This window comes from Glycine soja, chromosome 19, assembly GCF_004193775.1.
Source record: "Glycine soja cultivar W05 chromosome 19, ASM419377v2, whole genome shotgun sequence".
Classification (NCBI taxonomy): domain Eukaryota; kingdom Viridiplantae; phylum Streptophyta; class Magnoliopsida; order Fabales; family Fabaceae; genus Glycine; species Glycine soja.
Window position 1 is genome coordinate 40,418,819 of NC_041020.1, and position 21,864 is coordinate 40,440,682.

Below are 21,864 nucleotides of genomic sequence, written 5' to 3' on the forward strand. Positions count from 1 at the left end.
TATTAAAGCATGTACCTCCAATACTCGATTAAATCAATCCAAATTTCACTGAAACTGTATCAATTTTACAAATCAATGTCATTCATATTTCATATGCAGAAAGCGAAGCACTAGATCAAGGTTTAACAGTTGATCTCTCTTTTTTTTTTATAATGCACAGAGCAAATGCTCCTCCCTTTCTTTTGAACTTTTTCCCCGTTCCCTTGATGGTTGACATGCAGCCAATGATTTGGACATTCTCCCTTTGCAGATTCAAAGTTAATAATTTGATTTGCTATTTGTATACAAACCAGAATTAAAATTAAGGAAAGAGATGTTATTCACAGTAGATGGCCTGAACTCTAGAGGATTATTCCACTGCTCTAGTTGATCGTTTGACCATCTCATTTCAACATTTTTAACCTCAAGCCCTTCAATGTGCTCCATCATAATCCCTGCAGTCCTGTGTTTTACCAACTCTTGGCATCCTGGCCTATAGTCCAATAACCCACCAGCATAATTGGTGAACCTTCTGTAAGTAATGTCCATATCAATGAATCTCAAATTTCTTAACAATCCTCTCTTTGAACCAGACAGGAAGATGCCATTTTCCGAATTTGCAGTAATGTTAATGAAAAGTACATTTGAGATTGAAGCCTCCTTTGAGCTTGAGTCTCGTGGGCAACTAGTGACATAGATAGGCTCTGCTCTCCCCCACCATAATGAATCATAGTATCTTGTGCTGATATTCATGTTTGAGAATACAATGTCACTTACATTTCCTGCACAAGGAAGTTGAAAGCATTTCAAATCTATGTTTTAAGGCTAGATTTTTATTGGCACACGCTAGGATAACAGGCGTACTCATACTAATCAGGCTCAATAAAAGTGTGTCTAACTAAGTCAAGCACAAGTTACAAAAATTTAAGAGAAATGCTAGTAAAACATGTCTCGACACATTTGTTCTAACAATTGTTATTTGTTGATATTTACATGGGACCTACTAAATTGAGAGTACGAGCCATTAAATATGATGTGGATCTCAGATAATTTTTCCAACCAATAATGAAAAGTGTCAAAGAGTAAATCAAAGAATGTGCTAGTAACATTCAAGTGTTCAATTAAAAATTAAGAATGTTTGGAGACATATTCACGTCAATTAGAAATTCTTGTTTCATAATGAACCGAGTTAGTGCCAAACATGCTTTGCATTCAACATTTAGAGACAAGAAAAAATAGCATTCACATAACAAAGCAATAGTTTCTGTTTCTGATGCAATCATTCCTCTTGAAGAGAAGTAAGAAACATGTTACCTCCATCACGGATCTGGAATCCAATCCCTCTATGAGAATCAACAATAGCAATATTATCAAACACAAAATGCTTGAAATCAAACCAACTAGCACTGCCAAGTTTAATTGCGGAAGATTTGGATCGAATCCAACAGTCAGTGACTGTAAGGTTGTAAACAGGACCTGTGGATGACTTTGGACAGATTGCATCATCCCCTGTATCAATGTGGCATCGAGTGATTACTGTGTTATTTGAGTCCTCAATATCAATCCCATCATTGTTCGGTATATTAAAGTCCCCATAAATTGCAATATCTTGAATGCATATGTTGTTACTCCGCACCAAGTGCAAGCTGCAAGTTGGTAGATAGTCTGTTAGTTAGGCTGTGGGAAGTACTTTATTTAAGAAGTTGCAGAGTAAATTTTACCAAGTGAAATGTTACACATTTCTACCATTATGCTATATGTTACGTTTGGATGAGGAATAAGGAGGAGGAAGCAGAAGTTAGAAAAATGGCAGGCATTCTTTTGGAAAATTTTAAATGAAGAGAATTGAAAGAAAAAAGAGGGAGTGGTTTCCCTTCTCCAAATTCCAGTCCAATTGGAATAATCAGGGAATAAATTATTTTCAAATTAAACAAGGAGAATTTAGTATATTTTTGCAGATAGAGAATTAAGTCTTTTTTTACCCAACGTGGAGTTGGCTTACCAGATCAACCTTCCGCTCAAATAAAATTGGAATTTCAATTAACTCTTGAACTAATTTATTGGGCAATACATAACCTCAGTACAAAACATTGCTGAAATTAGTAGTTTATATATATAGATAGATATAGATCACATGCATCTTCTACTGGAGGCAATCTTGTTCAAACCTTTAGGACTATTAATTCTTGAGGGAGGGTTTATGAATAAAGGGAGGAGAAATATTGGGTTTGAATCTCTTCTACTAACTTTCTTACCAAATTAACAAACTAATATTTATCAATAAAAAAATTACTTTCTTTACAGAATAATCTAATTCCATCATTTACGTGTTCAGAAACATCAAAGTTCAAACATACTTGGGTAAAAAAAAATTCATACGATTAAATGAAAATGTAATACTAATCGTTAGTTGTACGAACCACCAATAAGCAGGTTGGTTGAGAGTAATGTTAGAGACTTGAACGTTGTTGCAATCGAGAAAACCGATGAGCCTGGGTCTGCATTCGTCTCCCAAGCAAGCCCCTGTTTGATTCCAACTAACCATAACGTTCTTCCTCGGATCTTCCCTCACCACGAACTTCGCAGCTTGCCCGTCCACCGCTCCGCCGCCGCGGATTCCCACGTCCGTCGCGTTCTCCGCAACAACCACGTACCACCGCCACGACTCCTCGGGGTAGTCCTCCAGCCTCGTGCCGCCAAGGATGGTGGCCCCGGACTCCACGTTCAGCACCACGCCGGATTTCAGGAACACGGTGGCCGTCAGGTACTTTCCCGGCGCTGGGAAGGTAACATGGCAGGGATCCCCCTCTGGGCACGAGTTGATGGCCGACTGGATTGCCTCCGTGTCGTAGCGGAGGCCGTCGCCGGCGGCGCCGAAATCGGCGACGGAGAGCGTGACTGGGATTGGGTTAAGAGGGTGTGACGTGGCGAGAAGGGATGGGTTGAGGAGGAAAAATAATAGGAGTAAGAGTATTGACTTGTTCATTTCTGGATTCTCACACCACCTACTCTATCAATAACTAATATTTTTATATATGCTATAGGTTCACTTGTCATATCATGATATTATTATACTCTCATAATTCAAAACACATGACACGGAGTTAAGAAATTGAGAAATTCTATTATAATGTAGTAATACTTTCTGCTGTAAAACTCCCCCGGAGGCTCAACTTTCTACATGATCCATGTCCACGATTCCTTTCGTTGTATTAAAAAAGTACAGTTATATGTGTAAAGTACCTACTAATTTGATTAATGACTATTCTTTATTCTTTGTCGGATAACTTATGATCAAGTTCTATTCATACCAATTACGAACGTAATTAATGCAATTAGAATTGGATTAAATGATCCGTATAGTTAAAAAATGAAAAATAATTTAATCTTTTATTTTAAATTTGATATACTATCACTATCTAATTAACATAGATTAAAATCAAATCTATATAACTTCTTTGTTTGTATTTCAATTAATGAATCATTATTTAAAAATGAAACATGCATGACCCGCGTGGGACATTTTGTGTATTTCTTCTTCTTTTTTTTACAGAAAATGTTTAAAAATGAAAAAGGACCCAACAACACAACTTCTTGACCGTTTGAATAAGTTTATCTAAAAGTACTTAAAAAAATAAGAAAAAAAAGTAAAATATCTTCTCCAAAAGCTCAAATTAGCTTATATTTAAAGCTAATTTGTAATAGCTCTCTTAATGATGAGAGAAAGATTTTCTGTATATGGGCTTATGCATAAGAGGAATATAGACCTAAGAAAAATGTCAACCAAGATTCAGTGTTAAATATTTTAATATCCGTAATTCCCAATGATGGCAATAACTTACTTAGCAGCAAGCAAGAAGCAAACCGATGAACCTATTAAAAAAACCTTTATTTTTTTAAACAATGCAACAGTCTAGTAGGCATTTCATCAAACAACTTGACTACAATCTCCAAATCACCAAATATTTCAACCATTGAACCACCCAAGAACTTCTTGAAATCCAAACTCCAATCTGTCTTCATTGAGGATTATTCACAAACACATGTGAGCACAATCTTTCAGCTCACCAAACCAGAATACGAGACCTTCAAATTCAAAGTGCAGCCAAGCCACATAAATTCAATTTTCTAATCACAGTCCATAAATTTGAAGCAGCACACACTGTAAAACCCACAATCATCATCGTTCATGAATCAAAATCATCATCACAATTAACATGTGCTCGCTAATCTAGTAAAACGATAATCAGAGAACAACACTCGTCTTCAAACAGTATCTCGCTGCCAGGAGCAACGGCCTACAATCACCACCGCTGAAAAAGCCGCTCTCACAAAAGAAAATCGAAAACAACGCTCTCAAGGAAACCAAGAAATGCTTTTAGGACACGTTCAAGACTGACAAGAATTTCTTCACCAAATCCAATTCAAAGAAAAAGGGAATAACAGAGCAAAGGTTTTCTTGAGAAAAAAGAAAAGGGTTGATCAATTTGTTGGAATTTTCACAGGAAAAGAAAACGGAGAAGAGAAAAGAAAAAATTTCAAACAAACAAAGCAGCGGAAAAAAAAATCAAGGCAGGTGGTATCGCTTTGATACTATGTTAGAATCCACGGTTCAAAGGAGGGGGAAGAGGGGTAAAAGTATAAAACTGAAAGAAGGATTTTACTCAAACATGAAAAGTCAGCATATACGAGAGAACCTTGTGGCTTACATAATCAATTCTAATAACATTAATATCCTATATCTCTAATACTCCCTCCAAAATCACTAATCAGTAATCACTGATGTTTAAGGTTTTTTCAGATAAAAAATAAGTATTTCAAGAGAATTAACACTTTATTAGGAGATAAAGTTATTAAAATAGCATTGTTCTCTCTCCTATTTCTCTTTCAAGAGGTAAAATTGAAATAGATATTTGAATTTCAAAGGCAGAAATTGTAATCACTTTGGAACGGAGGAAGTAGTTATATTTTATACATTTTTTATTTTAAAAAATATATTCTTTTATCATACAAATCAATACCAAATTATAACTCTTATATTTATTTTAATTATCAAATGAAATTTTAGAGAAGCATAATTTGAACAATTAAAAAACTGTGAAGACTAAACATGGGCAATTCAAACTAAGAAACAAAATCACACATAACATAAAATATAAGAACTAAAAATACAATTAAACTTAAATTATAAAACGAAGTGGTTTCACCAGTTATTAAACATTAGGTTCAAACCAAAACACAGAAAAAAGCAAGAACAAAAGAAGACTAGTTGTTTAGTTTCTTTTTTCTTTTGGTACAAAAAAAGAAAAGAAACTAGTTGTGTAGTTTCTGTTGTGTAGCATATATAGAACCTTCAAAAATGAAAAGTTAAACGACAATAACATTAATTGGAAAAGGAATGAAATCTTAAGAATTTTGTAAATGCATTAATCTTTAAGAATATTGTTATGCTTGAATAACTAATATCTTTGGACAAAGACTAAAAAAATACCTATTATTTTTTCCATGTTTGATATATTTTGTTGTGTCAATGTATCCGGTTCCGTTATCAGTGTTAGCATGAACTACCATCTTTTCGCTGCACTATTCTGGATTTCATCTGGTGATTGTGCGCTCTTCAACAGTATAGTTTGCCAAACATAATGGAGACTCATTGTTGTTATCATTTTTATTGACATACAAAACCAATAAGATTTTTGTAACGCTTCCAAGAAGTCGAGTTGTGCAATGCACATCGGACCATACTCTTAATCTTCCATTTAGATCTTTATCATCTCCATCTGATAAAACAAGCACACCATACTCAGAATGGACTCGAGATGGATGATAACGATGGACAACGAAATCTGCACCATACTGAGCTCCTGGCCTCACTACCCAGTTTTTCATTTTCAGGAGGGAATGAGCCTTGTAGAAACAAAGGAATGTTTCTTTCTTTGACTTCATGTAATGCCCCAGCTCTTGATCATTTTGGGGTCCTGTATCACTGCCATTAATCTTAAGGCATTTCAAGGAATAACATAGATTGCCTCCTCAAAGCTTAATGGAAACCAGTGTTTGTCCTTTTCATCTATTCTCACTGGTCCAAAGCATGCTGTTTCGAGCAGATCAAGTTATTCTGCTCTACTGCTACTAAGTGTACACTGTTACCAGAGAGAAATCCACGAGTATCAAATTGAACTAGAGAAGACTGAAGTTGAGATACCATCTTTGACATGGGTTCCTTGAGCGCTTCAGCTTCTGCATCCTTTTTAGCTTTTGCATCTTTTCCTTTCCATCTTGGTGCCATTTGGACATTCAAAATGAGTAAACAGATGTTTCAAAACCAAGTCAATCAAAAAGGTAATGGCAGATGATAGGAAATTTCTTGCAAGAAAAAGATGGAAAAGATTCAAGTTTCCCCAAAAAATTAGCAGAATGCACGGGAAAAGCTCTACCATTTGCTTGGCCAACTCACAATTTACAAACGAGAGCAATTTTGTACACTTTCTAGCACAACCATCAAGTAGATTATATTAGTTTACTTGAAAGGATTGAGTAAAAACAAAAGCAAATTAAATTTGCTGAAAATCAACATAAATCAAAGAACGAAACAGTGTATTTATGGTGTCCTATTGTGGATGTAATTTGGAGCAAGATTTTTATCAAAGAGATGAGAAAGCTATAAGGATCACTGAATTTGCCAATTTCCAAACAAATACATTGATGCAAAGGCAAAGCCAAATGAACCCGTGCAGCATAACAGAGAACATAATATATAACAGAATTTCAATCAAATTCTCATACATACAATTGAAATGGTTTCATGCGCTGAAATAGACATCTTACTATAAGTTATGTAGTCAATAGCGTCGCTAATGCCGGAGAAGCGGCTGCAATTTGCGAATAAAACTGTCGTCGGATAGCCCTACCACCTTCCTCTTGCCTCCGCAATTTTCCACTGTTCTTTCTTCGATCTCTGTTTCAGTGAATTAGGACTTCAATGGAAATGAGTCATGTGTTTCTGTTTTGGTTTGTGGGATTTCACTCCAGTTCACTTTATCTTCTCTATTATTTATTTCAATCATAACATATAACAACAACAAAAAAATCGTAACATATAGTAATATACTAAATAACAACAGGAATAATAAATTAAATAAAGCATAATATGAAATATAATATACTAGATAATAATAGTGATAAAAATATAATAAACTATTTAAAACATAAATATAACAGAATAAATTAAATAATATTAATAAAAAAACTAAATAAAACATAGCATATAACATAATAAATTAATAATAAAAGATTAGAATACGGTCATCCTACTATTCTGCTTTAAGATTATGGCTTATACAGTCCAAAAATAATGTGCATTAATATATTTCAACAACATTTAAATTTTGAGATGAAAATCAAAAGGGTATGAAAACTTACACAAAGTACCATCTTGCTACAAATCAATGCTTATAGGAGCTCAAATAGCTTCATTATCACCTGTAAGTAGTTGTAAGTAGAAGTCATTCTCACATAAACACATAGTCAAACATGACATATCTAACAATGAGAAATACTAGTGCACCATGTGTTTGGCTATTTGTTTATGTGAAAAGTGAATTTAACATGAATTATATAGACTTATAAAGAGTATGTTTCATTAGACGTGAAAGAACTTATCTACAACTAATTTAAACTTATTTTTTTAGATAAGTATTTTTGTAATTGTTTAAAAAACAATGGTAAATAATTATTCAAATAAGATCTTAATTAAATTATTTATTCATGTATTATTTCATCTAGGACCCGTGTCTGGGTCTTGTTCTTGTCAACCTTTCTTCATTCAAATTTAATTATTGTTTATTTAAATGCCTAATGTGATTTTAAGGGGTCTTTTTTTTTAGTTCATTGTAACAAGTGTTTTTCACGACACTTTTGTTTCTAAATGAAATTCAACCTTCAATGCTTCATAAACCCCATCTATTTTGCAATTAAATATTTAAAAGTCTCTTTAGTGAACGAATAAAGCAATGTCTCAGAGTAGAACTGAGGGAATCCGAGGGCAAGACAACAAGATAAACCGGCTGCACTGCTGCTGGAATCAACAATAACCAACGGACTTAATGCTTTGCGATTTGAATGGGAAAAGAAAGAAAATACTGCAAGTAATTCAGAATTAAAATATCTTTTTTTAGGAAAATCCTCATAAAGAGCCAATCATCTAAGTAGTATTTAATGAACAAAGCAACCCACTCCCATGATAGTTCAGTAGTAACAGTCCGTTCTATGATTTTACAATCTTGAATCAATCACCTCATGGATTGAATAACCCCTATAGTTAGTATACATAGTAATAATAATATCATACTATAAGAATAGCATGCCAATTCATCTTACTTTCTGGCCAAAGAAAATCCAGGTTTCCAACCGTCTCTGACAAATAGAAGACATAGAAACCCTGCTAAATGTTGAGACCGCTCAAATCACTGCTAACTGCGAATACTATATTTGATATATACACTACTAGGCTAATAGCTACTGGTACGACTTCTGTACGCTTTCAGAGCTCCATCTTCAATTGATTTAAGTGCAGAGACGCTGCAACACAGTTTAAATTGAACTCAAATACATTTTAAAAAAAATTGTCCAGAAATATATAAAAAAAACTTTAAAACATCTCTGTACTTTGATATTGTATTTGAATTAACTCCTTTCCAACTATTTGTAATTTCAATTAAACGACTAAAATGCGTAATTTATTATTATGAGCAATAAGCATCCTTCCAAGATCCCCATATGATTTTCATTATCAGAATATCCCATTCAAAGACAGAATACAATTCCAATCGCTATCTATTTATGAAGTCCGTGGCCAATGGCAGTAGGAACCATGATGCGACGGATTCAGAATTTTTTTTTGTTAAAAAATGGTTTGTGGATGAGTAGACGATAGAGGCTAAAATTCTATTCTACCTGAGTTTGCCGATGAGTCATAACTCAAAAGTGAGTTTTCCGGAGTCATGAAATTATGGTTGACTTCTTCCCTCTCCCATAGCGGTTGGTGGAATGCATCCAATTGCCACTGCTGTTGATAATGCTGCCGGTTGCCATTGAGTGGGATTTCTGGCCACATGAGAGGTGTCACCATGCTAGGTAAGTTACTATCCACTAGAGATGCCCCCTGTAAGTTACAAAAGATATTTTAATTTTTATCAGCGGTTCTCAACATTGTACTTCATCACGATCACACTTGCCTAACTCGCCTAACTCGCCTAACTCTACCTTTAGCTGAAAACATTTTCAATTCTATAAACTAAGTGGGCAACCCCTACCCTGATTTAAGGATTAAGATGCAATGACATAAATTAAAAATATGCCAGAGGATTTTTAATTAATGACTAGGATGGATTTAGGCAATCAAGTTTAATTAATGACATTGACATCCAATCCAACAGAATGGCAAAAATCACAGTGACTGTCTACAAGCATCTCTTTCAGTTTCCCACATGTACCATTTCAATTTTCAGACTACTATTAATTAAACAAAGACAATTAAATAGGACAATAACATCATTTTGAATTTTTTATCAATTACATTTCACCTACATGATGCATAAAGCATGCAGCACCAATAGCTACAATGAAGCCAGAATAAGAAGTTCTTCAGAAAGAGAAGTCATACATTATTCCTCAAGTATAGCCTTTTAGTTATGCCAAAGAATTTAGAGTCTTCAGATTACTCCCCCAGTCAAAAATAAAAAGATAAATTGTATTTTCTAATTTTTCTTCTACAGAAGATAAAATTGAGTTAGATTAATCTATAACTTACATCAGTAGCCAATAAACTGTCGAGGCTGAAATCCATTCTTGGGTTAACTGCTGCCAGTTTCATTGATAAGATCTGCACCCAGAGCAAAAAACAGTGAGATCAAAATCATATTGGTGAAAGTTAAAGTAGAAAAAAATATGATCAAAAGAATATTGTAACTTTTGAGCATATTCACTAAACATACAGATGAATAATTCAAGGAGTAAGCAATTTCATGCCTAGGTCCACATTATGGAGGGAGAATAGTAGTTAGACCTATTAGGAAATTTTCAAGTAGATTACAAGCCATATAGCCTAAAATAATATGACCATTATTACTGCTAATGATTAATGCTTCCTTACAGTTACAGGCAACCAATGCTTTAATTGTTCCAAATAACCCCCAAATTGTTCCAGTATACCACACTAACTTAAGAAGGCAAAATACGAAATTTTAAGACGCCAAATGAATTCAGAATTTGAGAAGGAAACCAGGCCCTTTCTTTCAAAAATTCTAAGCATAATCCATAATTTTAATTGAAAACCAAATAGATAATAAATTAACCAGCATAGCCTGCTCATTGGAAGAATATTTATGCAAAATGTCTGCAATGTGAGAGTCTGACCTCCACTTGACGCTGTAGAGATTGCACATGGTTGATGATTTCATCCAGAACCATTGCCGTTCCTGATATCTGCACAGTAAATCAATTCATGTAGCTATACTTGACCTACATTAGCTATTTTGAGAATATTAAATCAATCCAAATGTACTACAAAATCATAGATTAAGGCTTCCATATCAAACAAAAACAGGGGGCTCATTTATGGAACAAGCCTGAAACCTGTATGCAAGTGTCATGAAAATTGTACATGGTAATTGTGCCAGAATGAGAGAACACATTTTTGGTAATAACTTATACCCGATTATTCATCCCCCATGCTCTGAAATATTACAGAGTAGAATGATTTAAATAGTAATTCCATATCATCAAGAAAGATGCATGATAAATTTTTATGCATTGCAGCAAAGCTCACCAATCTCTATTTTTTGCATCATATTGTTGACAACTCAATTTAAAACCAACCCATAAATTTTAGTTTTGGAAAAATACATAAAAAATGGTGCTAAAATGCAAGTGCAATTAATAATCGATTAATGAAGAGAACTTAGTCCAAAACTCTCTAGAACTAAAACTAAGTCTGGCTTATTCACTAAGCAAACAAAAAAGAAACAAAGAAAATTGTTCATTGAAGCTTCAATAACCATGATCCACGGGCGCAACTATTCTCCCCTCAGGTTGTGGAATCAGCCAATGCTGTCCGCTATAAACTCGTATGGTGTTTCTGAACGGACCCTTTTCGAAACTACCCAAATAGTAGGAATGTTACAGCAGTGGGCTGGCCTTTTTCAAACAATTATTTAATAAAAAATAGAAAGGAACAATCCCTTAGAAATTATGAATGAAATATAATCATGTTTATTAGGACAACATTAAAAACGGAGAAAAAAGGTTATTTTCTTCTTTATACTTTATAATGCTAATACCACAATTTTTTTTATTCGCATTTGTTCTTCTAGCACCATATAAAAAATAAAAAATAGTTCTGTTAGAAATATATTACACATCTTAGTTTGATAAATCTTTTCTTGTTTTTATTGCTTTCGTTTCTATCTGTCAATATGATGAAGACAGCAATTTACATATAAATATGTAAACGTGATTTCAATGACTGCATCCTATGAAGAGTTTGATGTTAATATAAACGATTGAAATTTAATTTTCCATATCAATGCACAAGTCGTATATTATAACCTGTTCTTTTGGGATAAATCTGGAGGTACTGGTATGTATTTAGTTTATGTTAAGGTGACATTATTATTATTATATAAAAAATGTGTTTAGGTGACATTAATTTGATTGTACAATTGACCCCAGCCAGTTAGGTGAAAGGTCTGCTGGTTGGCAGCTGCACCCCAAAAGTACGCATTCTTTTCTCGACCATTTTCTTCATCCCATAAATGATGATACCAAACTCGTAAACCATCACCGTCAAAAGATGGATTAAATATTAATATCTCACTAGCCAAAGGGACCCATTGTTATGGATACTAGTTTGAAGTTCAAGTAGAACCCCCTCCCCCCCCTTCTCTGTCTCGTCCGCCCCACACGCCCACCATTCTGTCTCTTAAATAAGCCAGAAGGTCGAAGAAAGGAACAATAGGGGACTACCCAAATTGTCGCATATAATAATCCATGACGTGTGTTTGTGTATGCATGTATTGTCCTATTCAAAGAATGACTGACCTTATCACCAAAAAATTACCACTTTATTATATGTAATACTATTCTACATGCCAATTTTTTAGGAGTGCTAACTATTTCTCTGCATTTTGTTAAATTATCCTTTTTTTAAAATATTTAAGTCAAACTTAAACTCAACTATTTAATAAAAAAATATTTTAGAAAAAATAAAAATAAAATTAGTAATGGAAAAGCTGAGAGCAATTGATACTCCTTGTGGAAGAATGAACAGAGCATACGCCCAAAACAAATGTTAGAGGAAATTGTAATTCTTTGACCAAACAATGACTCTTACAGAAACAATTTACTCCAAGACCTGATAAGGCAGAGTGAGGGCAGCCTAACTAAACCTGACCTGAAAGACCAAACGGTGAAGATGCCACCTAGCTCTGTTGCCTGCTCATTTATGCTAGGTGGAGCTTTAATGACAGGTGGAATTCTAGGAATCCCAGTTATACTTTGGTAAAATATATTCCTAATTGAGCTGAATTTGTTGAATATCTCTGTGATTCCGCTAGGGGCCATAATAAGTCCTTAACATATTTGTGGATAAAACTCAATTTTCTACAAGACAATGTTTGGGTGTGCAAACTGTAATCCAAATATGCATTAAAGCAGACTAGACATAAGCCACGTTGAGTCAGATTTGGGAAAAAAATTTAATTGATCCAATCAATTGAGATTGGGTTGAGTTAGATAGGGTTCAACATATATTAACCTGATAGCTTACTCAATTAGATTGGATTTAACATAATTCAACATAATGCAACTTGTTGAACTGACATAATTCAACCTTTTTTAGTTAGATGAAGTCGGATTGATTGGGTTTGATGAGTTAGTCAAGTTAGTCCAACCCATGTGCAGCCCTACAAACGCTGGTCATAATTGTCAATTGTGTAAAACGCACTTCTTTTTGCCTTTTCATAAAACTACTTGAATCTGATTAAATGTAGAAAAACATGCAATACAAAAAAATTAAGACAAAATAAGGATTCAGCTAAGCCCGTGCCCTTTATCATGCTGCCACGTAGCTAAGTAGCTAACATGCCCATCACCCTGACAGATTAATCTGCTTTTACCCCTCTTCCCTGGCTCTTAGGGATGGTTTGAACCTAGATTGTAAGTGTCTAAAAAACCACTCAAAATAAATGAGATTTTTACTCATCAAATAGGTCTAAATTTAGGCTTGGGTTATTATTTGCCAGTTCAAGGGTCAGTTTAGATACTATAATATTCACCTCATACCACAGCACCTATATTATATATAATACAAACTATTATATAATTACATATTGATTATATCTTATAACCAGGATTTCTTTTTTTAAAAAAAAGAATTGAGTTTATACATTGCAATTTTAATTAATGCTTTTTTTTCTTGTTTTGTTGATGTTTCTTAGTTAACTTAAAGAGAAAATAGGTTATGAATTGACCGTGCAAAACAATTTTACTTTCTATCGTTATTCAGTCACAAATTATCATGTATAATAAATTTATTAATTTTTATAATAATTATCTTAAAAATCATATTAATGGTAATTTCTTATTCATTGATAGTGTAAAATAATTTTAAATTGTCAATGCATGCATGACCATTAAGCTCTAACTTTAATATTAAAATAACATCTTGTTTTACTAATTTGTTAAAAGCACCAAATATTCCACTCAACCAAAAGGCAAGTAATAAATCCATGTCCATATATACTAAAATTACACTATCTGCTAAGTATGAAATTAGTTACATTTTCTTGGGCTTGAGTATGAACACCAATACTCTATTTCCTATTTAAACCCTACCAATAATCATCACTATCAACAATTCCACCTTCTTTATTCCTTCCTTTATTCTTTCCTTTTTCTTTATTCAACCGGCAGTGGGCCATGAAGTAAATCAGCCCATTTATTATTTTTTTATATTTAGGAAGACAATTTAATCAGCCCATTGACATTGACTGAGATCCATGCCCAAGTGTTGACAGCTCAATCACCACCCCTAACAATTGAAAGCTCGAATAAATTCAGTTTAATTTACTAGTTGTATGTTTAAATTAACTTATTTTATAATGAAAAATTCCATAAATTCATAAGAAAGATTAAAAATTCATTTTTTAAATTATTCTTTTTCAATATATATATATATATATATATATACACACACACAAATAATTGCCAGTGCGGGGCCTTCACCACGTGACAGCACTTGGTGAAAAGCAGTAGTGCCGTTTTGTAAAAAGCCATGGGAGTTAAGTACTGCTTGCTACATGATGATATTTTTTGTGTGCGTGTGCGTTTTCATGCATATCAGGCTTTGATATTTTTTTTATCGCATAAAAACTGAAAAGGTTGTGCATTAATTAATTGTATATTGTATATGGAGAAAAAAAAAGTATACCTTTAACTGAGTGCAACACGTATCCCATTATTATCTTATCAGGCGTAGTCTTGTAAAGACGGCCCAACTTCACGTGGCTTATACATGATTACACATGAAGCTGCGCCTTAAGAGTTGTCCACTTAGGCCGTTCAATGAAACAGGAAAATAAATCAAAGAAAAAAAAGTAGTAGAAGAAATAGATAGATAAAGTAAAATAAATAATAAACGTATTATTTCAATTGTTAGAAGTATATAAAAAAAGTAATTATTTAACTTATTTAAATAAATGGAATAGTAAGTAAAAATAAATAAATAAATAACATGATTTTTAATACTAATTAAAAATTAAATTTTTAGTATATTACGTAGTTTATTAACATAAAAGTATTTATAATTTTTATATTAAAAAACTCTGTAATTTTAAAAAGTAAAACAATCCCACTTTAGAAAGAAATTTTTTTAATATGGAATTCACTCAAAAAACTTCCTGCCTTATTATTTTTTATATCGAACAAATAATAAAATTAATATTACCATCCTAATTCATTATTTTTCTATTTGGTTTATCTTTATTTATACTCGAGTAAAGATAGAATAAGAGAATATAAAATACCCTTCAATGTCTCAGCTTAAAAAGGAGTCAGGTCAAAACGACTAGAGGCTCTTAATTAACAATTTTTAAGGCTTGTTTATCCGTGAATAATCCATCTTTTTTGTCTGGGTTCAAGGTATGTAGTAGGGCTAAGCTCTATTTGATTGGATGGTACACAATATTGCATCTTAAAGCTCAGCTTATATGAGCTTCCAGACTTTTTTTTGGGTCAGGACTTAAATATGTGCTAGAGTACACAACTGGGTGCCTAAGTGCCTTCCTATTGTTTAAAAAAAAAACAAATTTAAAATTATTCTAATTTATTATTTCCGAAAATGACCAATTTGTTCGGAAAAAAACCCTTTACTTACGACGCTCTATTCAGGCTAATACCGTAGAAGATCTTCAAAGTTAAGAGTTTGAAATGACTAAACTAACCTTCGAAAAAAATTCTAACCACTTACCAGAAAGAAACCACCCAAAAAGGCAAATGCAAAAGAGAGGGTGAAATTACACAAATGCCATGTTTGACACTCGGCGCCAGTGGTCACTTCTCTTGATGTAAAAGAAATCACTTTTATTTTAGAGGGGTTGAAAAGGTGACAATGACAAAAACCGTTGTTATAGCTCGTAACCTAGTACATAATTACACTTTTGGGAGACAAATTAGACGGAAAAGGATGACATAATCCAACAGAACGAACAAAGCACAATTAATTAATTAATTAATTATAGTAACTAAGGGTTTAAGGTTTGAAGATTAAGACCACAAAGGAAGAGAGACCGACCTTGTCGCAGCCTGGGACCAGCTCTTGCAAAAGCTTCATGCGAGCATTGATCTTCTCTCTCCTAGCCTATGACAGAAACTCAGTTATATCATAATAAAATAATACTAATAATTAAAAAAAAACACTAAAGCTTGCTAAAACTATAAAATACACTAAAGTGATCGAAATTAAACTAATTAATTAGTGATTAATCAAGCGTTTACCCTTTCTGCCAAGCTATGGCTATCAGTGGCTTGACCTCGACGAACTCGAACATGGACGTAGGGAAGCTTCTCGCCGTCACCGGATGTCTCATCGGCGGCGCTCTTACGCTTCTTCGACGATCCTTTAGCCTGAATTCCACAAAATCGTATATTATTTCACGTTTTGGGCATTGAATTCTACGGTAAACAGAAACCCTAATTCTCGAATTTGTTGCAATCAGGGAAGGAAGTAACGTTACCGTTACCTTCTTCTCTCGCTCCTTTCTCTTGGCGGTCCTCTGAATGTTGTTTTCAACCGCGGGATCCGAAATGCAACCCAGCCTCGAGCTCGAGCACGGGTTCGAATCGGTCTCTTGCGGCTCGTTCTTCACTCTGTCCAAAGTCGAACCGGTTCCTGCTGGAATCAGGCGCGCCTCCCCCGGCGGAGGCGGCGAGTTCTCGCCGGCGAACACGGAGAACTTCGCGGCGCGTTCGATTAAGGCGGCGTTGGAAGGGAAGGTCAAATTGCTGCCGAAAGAATTGAGCAGGTAGGGTTTCTGGTTCGCGCTGACATGGCAATTAGGCGGTTTCCGAGCGCTGTCAGATTCCGGCGAGTGAAGGAGCTCCACCGCCTGCGTCGGCGGGAGTTCAAGCAGCGCGGTGAACGAGCTCGCGTTTTCCGGCGCCGGCGCCATGAGTCCCTGAATTTCTTCGTTGAATTGAATTGACTCGAGCGTGGCGCCGTGGTGAACGGATCCGCGCAATCCTCCCGGAGCTTGGTCCATTGAGCGAACAAAACGCAGCGTAGAAGGTCCAATTGAACCGTACACACCTCGAATTTTGTCTTTACTTGGACGAATTCTGAACCGTGACAGTGTTGAAATTGGAGAAAATGAGGAAATGAAGAATGTGTGTGGGGAATTTCGTTACGAGTGGAGTGAGAGATAGAAGAAGCAAAGCTTCAATGGCGGTCAATGAAATTCTCTCTCTCTTTCTTTTTCTTTCTCTTTCTCTCCGGTTCTGTGATTCTGTCTCTGAGATTGCTTCTCAGCCATTTGAAGTACTGCGAAAGCAACGTTGCTACGCTACGGTTACTCTACTACTGTTGAATCATACGCGTACGGTTCTAGCCATACAGTTTCGTTGAGGTAAGATTAAAGGGTAGGTTGGGACCACCACCCATTGAGGGCCCCATCATCTGGGAATATCATTTTTTTTATTTTTTTATTCAGAAATATTATTGATTTCAGAATTTTCAGTTCAAGAGGCTTTCTTCGATCTCCACCGTTGATTTGGTTTCGTTCTTCTTCTTTTTTAACGCATAATCAGTTTCCTCCTTTTTACGATTATGGAGATTCAATAGACCAATAAGCCTGTGGATGAAAAGAAGCCCGTTGGAGCATTCCGTATCCTAATAAACGTTCTGTTGCGGTAACTTTGTTATGAACCTTGTTTAATTTGATAATAAGCTATCGATCGGAAACGTGATATTGACATTATAAAGCAGTTTTTGCTATATTTGGGTCATTGAAAGCACTTCTAATTCATTCATTATCTCTTTCTGGAAGTTTCCCACCTTGCATAATCTCGTTCCTTCAATAGTTTATTGCTCCCGCAATAACGTGCTTCACATGATGAGCATAAAGTTAGCGCTAAAATTCGTCTAATCAATAGTTTACCTTTGTTTTTAATTCAGGGGCTCAATGGTAAAACTAATTTGATCTTAATGTTATGAAAATTGTGTTTGAATCTGAGTGTAAATCCACTTTAAATGACGAATAAGTAAGTATTTTTTTACTTCTAAACTAATGCATATCCATGTTAGGACACCCAATCAAACACCTAGCTATTTGAGTGCAAAAAAGTTCCATATTAATAAGTGATCTTTATATTATATACTATTATATAATATAAAGACTTTATATTATATACACTTTTAAAGTAAGACATTTCTTTTGTAAATTGGATTAACGGATAAGAAATTATTTTAATTTAATTTTAAAATATAATTACATTAAATATTCTAATGGAAAGTTTTATTGATAAAAATGATCCTACTCAATTCGATTGTCTCTTTTAAATAATACATGTAGGCTCGTAGCAAAATAATGTTCTCTAGAAGATTAAGTTGAAGGAGTGAAAAGAGTGTAAGATATTCACAATCTCAATTTTTTGTGTGTAAATATTGCGTTGGAACTGCATTTGTTCTCCCTACAGGCGCGTTTAGTCTAACACAACATGTTGTAGCTTTCACGTAAATTTGAAATTTGATGTGAAATAGTCGATTCAAGCAAAAATTGAGAGGGCCAAATGGATGGTGTTAGAATGACTAGATAGTACTTTGGTATAATGTGTTTGGATGGAGAAATTTAAAATTATGAGGATGAAAAAAATGAATGAAAAAAGGAAAAAATATGATTGGTATGCTAGTTATACGTGTTCCTCTATTTAGGAGATCAGAGAGTGTTTCTCGAAGAAGAAGACTGTGAAAAGAGAATTTCAATTTCTCACCTTTTAGAAGGAAATTGAAATTCCAGATTTTTAGTTGTTTAAATTTCTGTTTTAAAATTCCAAAATTTTAAATTCTTCATAAAAAACATCCAAACAATGAATTCTACTAATGTTTGAATGTCACACGGAACAAATTTATGACAAGTAGTGAAATGAGTTAAACTGTTTTAATTATTTTGATAACAAAAAAATAATTATTTTGATTACTTAGTTTTTTTTTTTTCATGGAGCTTACTTTGGTTTATTGTAACAACTAACAGCTATCTAAAGCATTTCACTAGTTTTGTTTCGTTTACTGTATCCATAGTCTTACCTATCTACTTAAAAGTTTTATCTTTTTTTTTTACAAATACTAAAACTTAAAAGTTTTATCTTAAACTTACATTACTGTTGGTATAGTTAAAATTATTTTGAGTAAATTCTATCTAACAATTTATTACTACTTATTACTTAAAGATATGAATTTATTTGATTTTATTTGATACTATTATTTACTATTTATGTGAAACCAAATATTTAGGGTTGAAAATGAGTTAAGTTGAGTTTGATTCAATTAAACTCGGCTTGTTAGCTCTAATCACATCAACTAAGAGTCAAATTTTTTAAATTTTATATATTTCAAATTTTCAATTATTAGTAAATTTTAAATAAAATAATTGTTTAATTTTTTTAAAAGATAAAATTAAACTTATTCTATTAGCTTTATAAGGCCATAAAGTACAAAAAAAAAAATATAATTACAAGCAAAGTCTACATAAATAAAAAATGACCATATCATGCACATATAAAAAAATCCCAAATTTAACTTATTTAACGAACTCAATTTTTTAAATTCAACTCATTTAATTTATGAATCAAATTTAACAATTAAATTGAGTTTCGATTTATTTTTAAGTTCATTTGTTTCATTATCACCCGTACAAATATTTTTTGGTCCAAATACATATAAACACCACTTTCGAATATGCATAAAAAAAACCCTGCAAAGGCACGAGTAACTTGCTAATTATATTTGAAATCCACTCTAATCTAATAAGAAATATTTGTTTTTATGGTTTTTTTTTCATTTTTGTGATTTATATTGCATTCCATTACTTTATATCAACACCTTTTATTTTTACAATACAACTATTAATTTGTTTCCTAATTATGATTAGGATCATGATCCTTCGGCGTTTTAAAAAAACTGCAAACGAATAGTTTAAAATAATTAAATTTAAACATGTTTTTCGTTGCAATAAAATTGTAATTTTGTTTTAGTTTCTAATTTTTTTATACTATTTTCTTTTCTTTCCTTGTCATTGGCCAGATGTAGATCAAGTTATTATTAGACAATTCAATTAGGACCACAAAAATAATAATTTCTAAATTAAAATTATTGCATTTTTCGTAGGATTTTATAGTCCAAAATCCTAACGAATTGTTATGTGGGAATTAGAGATGATGATTATTTTTTAAAGTACAACAAAGATTAACATAAACAAAAAAAATGATAAGATTTTTTTTAATTATCATAATTAAGACTTTTATCTTCCTAGTAAGACCTCAAGTATTTTAACGAGCTTTCATCCTTTAGTCCACTATAACTTATAAAAAGAAATTACATCAAGCTACTTATATTAAATGAGTTTGATTTTATAAAAAAAATAAATATACAAATTATGAATTCTTTTTTTTAAGGTCAATAAAATATAAAAAAATGAAGTCATTCTAAAATAAGTATTCTTAAATTGATCAATAAAATAAGTTATGAAGAAATCAAATTTCGTAATTAGAAATGACAACAAGATGAACAACATTTATCTTCTAGCACGTACTATAGATGTTGTTGTTGGGGCTGAAACTGAAGCTTAAAATCTCTGAAACTACCCAGTCATTCAAAATTTCTCTCAAAACTTTTTAAGTAAAAATGATTCTAAAGAATTTTAAAAACAATATCATAGCCTTAAATTGGCTAGACTTGACAAGCAGAGTCAAGTCCTATTCAGTATATGTTAGTCACGGGTACCCCTATATGGCTATATCACTGGAACAAGCAGTTTTCATTTAACAAGTTTGCATTGCAGTTGCAGGGTGAGGAATTGGTTTATCCTCTCGGAAGACCCTGACCTCACGATGCCATAATAAAAGTGAAATTGGTTTTCCTTTATGCGACACTAGTGTACTACTAATTCATTGCAACAATTATAAAAGTGAATAATGAAGACCTCTTTGTTAGAGAGACAAGGCTATACCTGTTAATTGTTATCTTCTGACATTAGGGGACTCTTGGACCAAGGACAACGGAAAATGTACCATTAATTCTCCCATTCTCATGCAATGCTACTAAAGAGTCACACACATGAAAGGAAACCAAACCAGAAGTTATAATTAGTAACCAAGGTTAGGTAGTGGACACCCTTAAGTTTCAAATTGTACCCATGTACTCACTTAACCTCCCACATCCAGCGCTGTCCACAAAACAAATTTTTGGTAATGGTAAGTTAATGTATGTAGGTATTCCCATTAATGTATTGTGACACGTGTGAATAGTGTGATATGCAAAGCTTGTGTACCTTTCATTTATTATGATTAGAGGTTGGAGAAATAGTGTTCTATCCTCTTTAATTATGCTCTGCTTCAAGCGGCGATAAAAAAGGGTTAGAAAGGATCATGAACACTGTTCCTGTTTATAACTTTATATAGGATGGAAAGTAATCTGAACTAGATTACATGTTACTCATAATTAACTCGACTCATTCATTATTTGAAGGAATGGTACGTAAAAATGTAAGTGGGGTTCAACAATTTTTTTTAATCTTTCCGTTTTGGAGAGAAAGAGGTCAGAAAGATGACTTTATGCATTGAAAATACTAATTTATCCTTATTTTATTTTTTATTAAAAATATTTATGCCATTTTATATACATGTTTTTTTTCTTTTTACTACCCTTTTTTTTAAATAGGAAGAAAAAGTATTTTCCTTTCTTTTCATTTTCTTCTCTATCAAACATATTAAAAATAATCTCACTTTCTACTGATTTTCATTTTTCATTATTTCTTTCTTAAAGAAAAATACCCTTAGAAAAACTTATACGGAATTGAATTGAATTTATAAAAATATCTTATAAACTCTTTAATTTATTTCAGTAAGTTCCATATATAGTTAAATTTAATGTACAAATTCTCATCTGTTAAGGTTTTATATAAAAAATTACTTGTCCTCAAATATTAAATTATTTATAGTTAAACAAATAAATAAGTAAATTATTCTAAGCACACCCCTAATATTTTTCGTTAGGCTCACTAGTTAAATAAGTTAAATTTGAAAATCTTGGTTCATTTGTCAAATAAGTCAAACTTT

The 21,864-nt window shown here is 32.9% G+C and overlaps 2 protein-coding genes and 1 pseudogene across 3 annotated transcripts; all 3 read right to left on the minus strand.

Moving 5' to 3' along the window:
• On the minus strand, positions 1–3,027 carry LOC114400471 (exo-poly-alpha-D-galacturonosidase). Its single transcript, XM_028362935.1, has 3 exons — positions 2,400–3,027; positions 1,294–1,625; positions 1–761 (listed from the first exon to the last, which is right to left on the minus strand). The coding sequence occupies exons 1-3, from the start codon at positions 2,963–2,965 to the stop codon at positions 259–261; spliced, it is 1,401 nt and encodes a 466-aa protein (XP_028218736.1). The 5' UTR covers positions 2,966–3,027; the 3' UTR covers positions 1–258.
• A 2,279-nt stretch (positions 3,028–5,306) lies between these two features.
• Positions 5,307–6,268, minus strand: LOC114398833 (annotated as a pseudogene).
• A 1,859-nt stretch (positions 6,269–8,127) lies between these two features.
• On the minus strand, positions 8,128–17,140 carry LOC114400298 (transcription factor bHLH48-like). Of its 2 annotated transcripts, none has more exons than XM_028362685.1 (7): positions 16,272–17,140; positions 16,033–16,161; positions 15,830–15,895; positions 10,396–10,464; positions 9,791–9,862; positions 8,935–9,142; positions 8,128–8,559 (listed from the first exon to the last, which is right to left on the minus strand). In XM_028362685.1, the coding sequence occupies exons 1-7, from the start codon at positions 16,794–16,796 to the stop codon at positions 8,522–8,524; spliced, it is 1,107 nt and encodes a 368-aa protein (XP_028218486.1). In that variant the 5' UTR covers positions 16,797–17,140; the 3' UTR covers positions 8,128–8,521. The 2 variants fall into 2 exon arrangements, with proteins under 2 accessions (XP_028218486.1, XP_028218487.1); XM_028362686.1 differs by having other exon boundaries at positions 16,278–17,138.
• Between the last annotated feature and the right edge of the window lie 4,724 nt (positions 17,141–21,864).

Bases quoted from the DNA above. Each gene is read 5' to 3' on its own strand.
- LOC114400298 (XM_028362685.1), bottom strand. From the start codon at position 16,796: ATGGACCAAGCTCCGGGAGGATTGCGCGGATCCGTTCACCACGGCGCC. The intron at 16,162-16,271 runs GTAACGTTACTT...TGTGGAATTCAG, and splicing joins AGCGAGAGAAGAAGGTAACG to GCTAAAGGATCGTCGAAGAA. The intron at 9,863-10,395 runs GTCAGACTCTCA...CTCTGGGTGCAG, and splicing joins CTCTACAGCGTCAAGTGGAG to ATCTTATCAATGAAACTGGC.
- LOC114400471 (XM_028362935.1), bottom strand. From the start codon at position 2,965: ATGAACAAGTCAATACTCTTACTCCTATTATTTTTCCTCCTCAACCCA. The intron at 1,626-2,399 runs GTTCGTACAACT...ACCAACTTGCAG, and splicing joins AACCAACCTGCTTATTGGTG to CTTGCACTTGGTGCGGAGTA. The intron at 762-1,293 runs GTAACATGTTTC...TTCCTTGTGCAG, and splicing joins ATTCCAGATCCGTGATGGAG to GAAATGTAAGTGACATTGTA.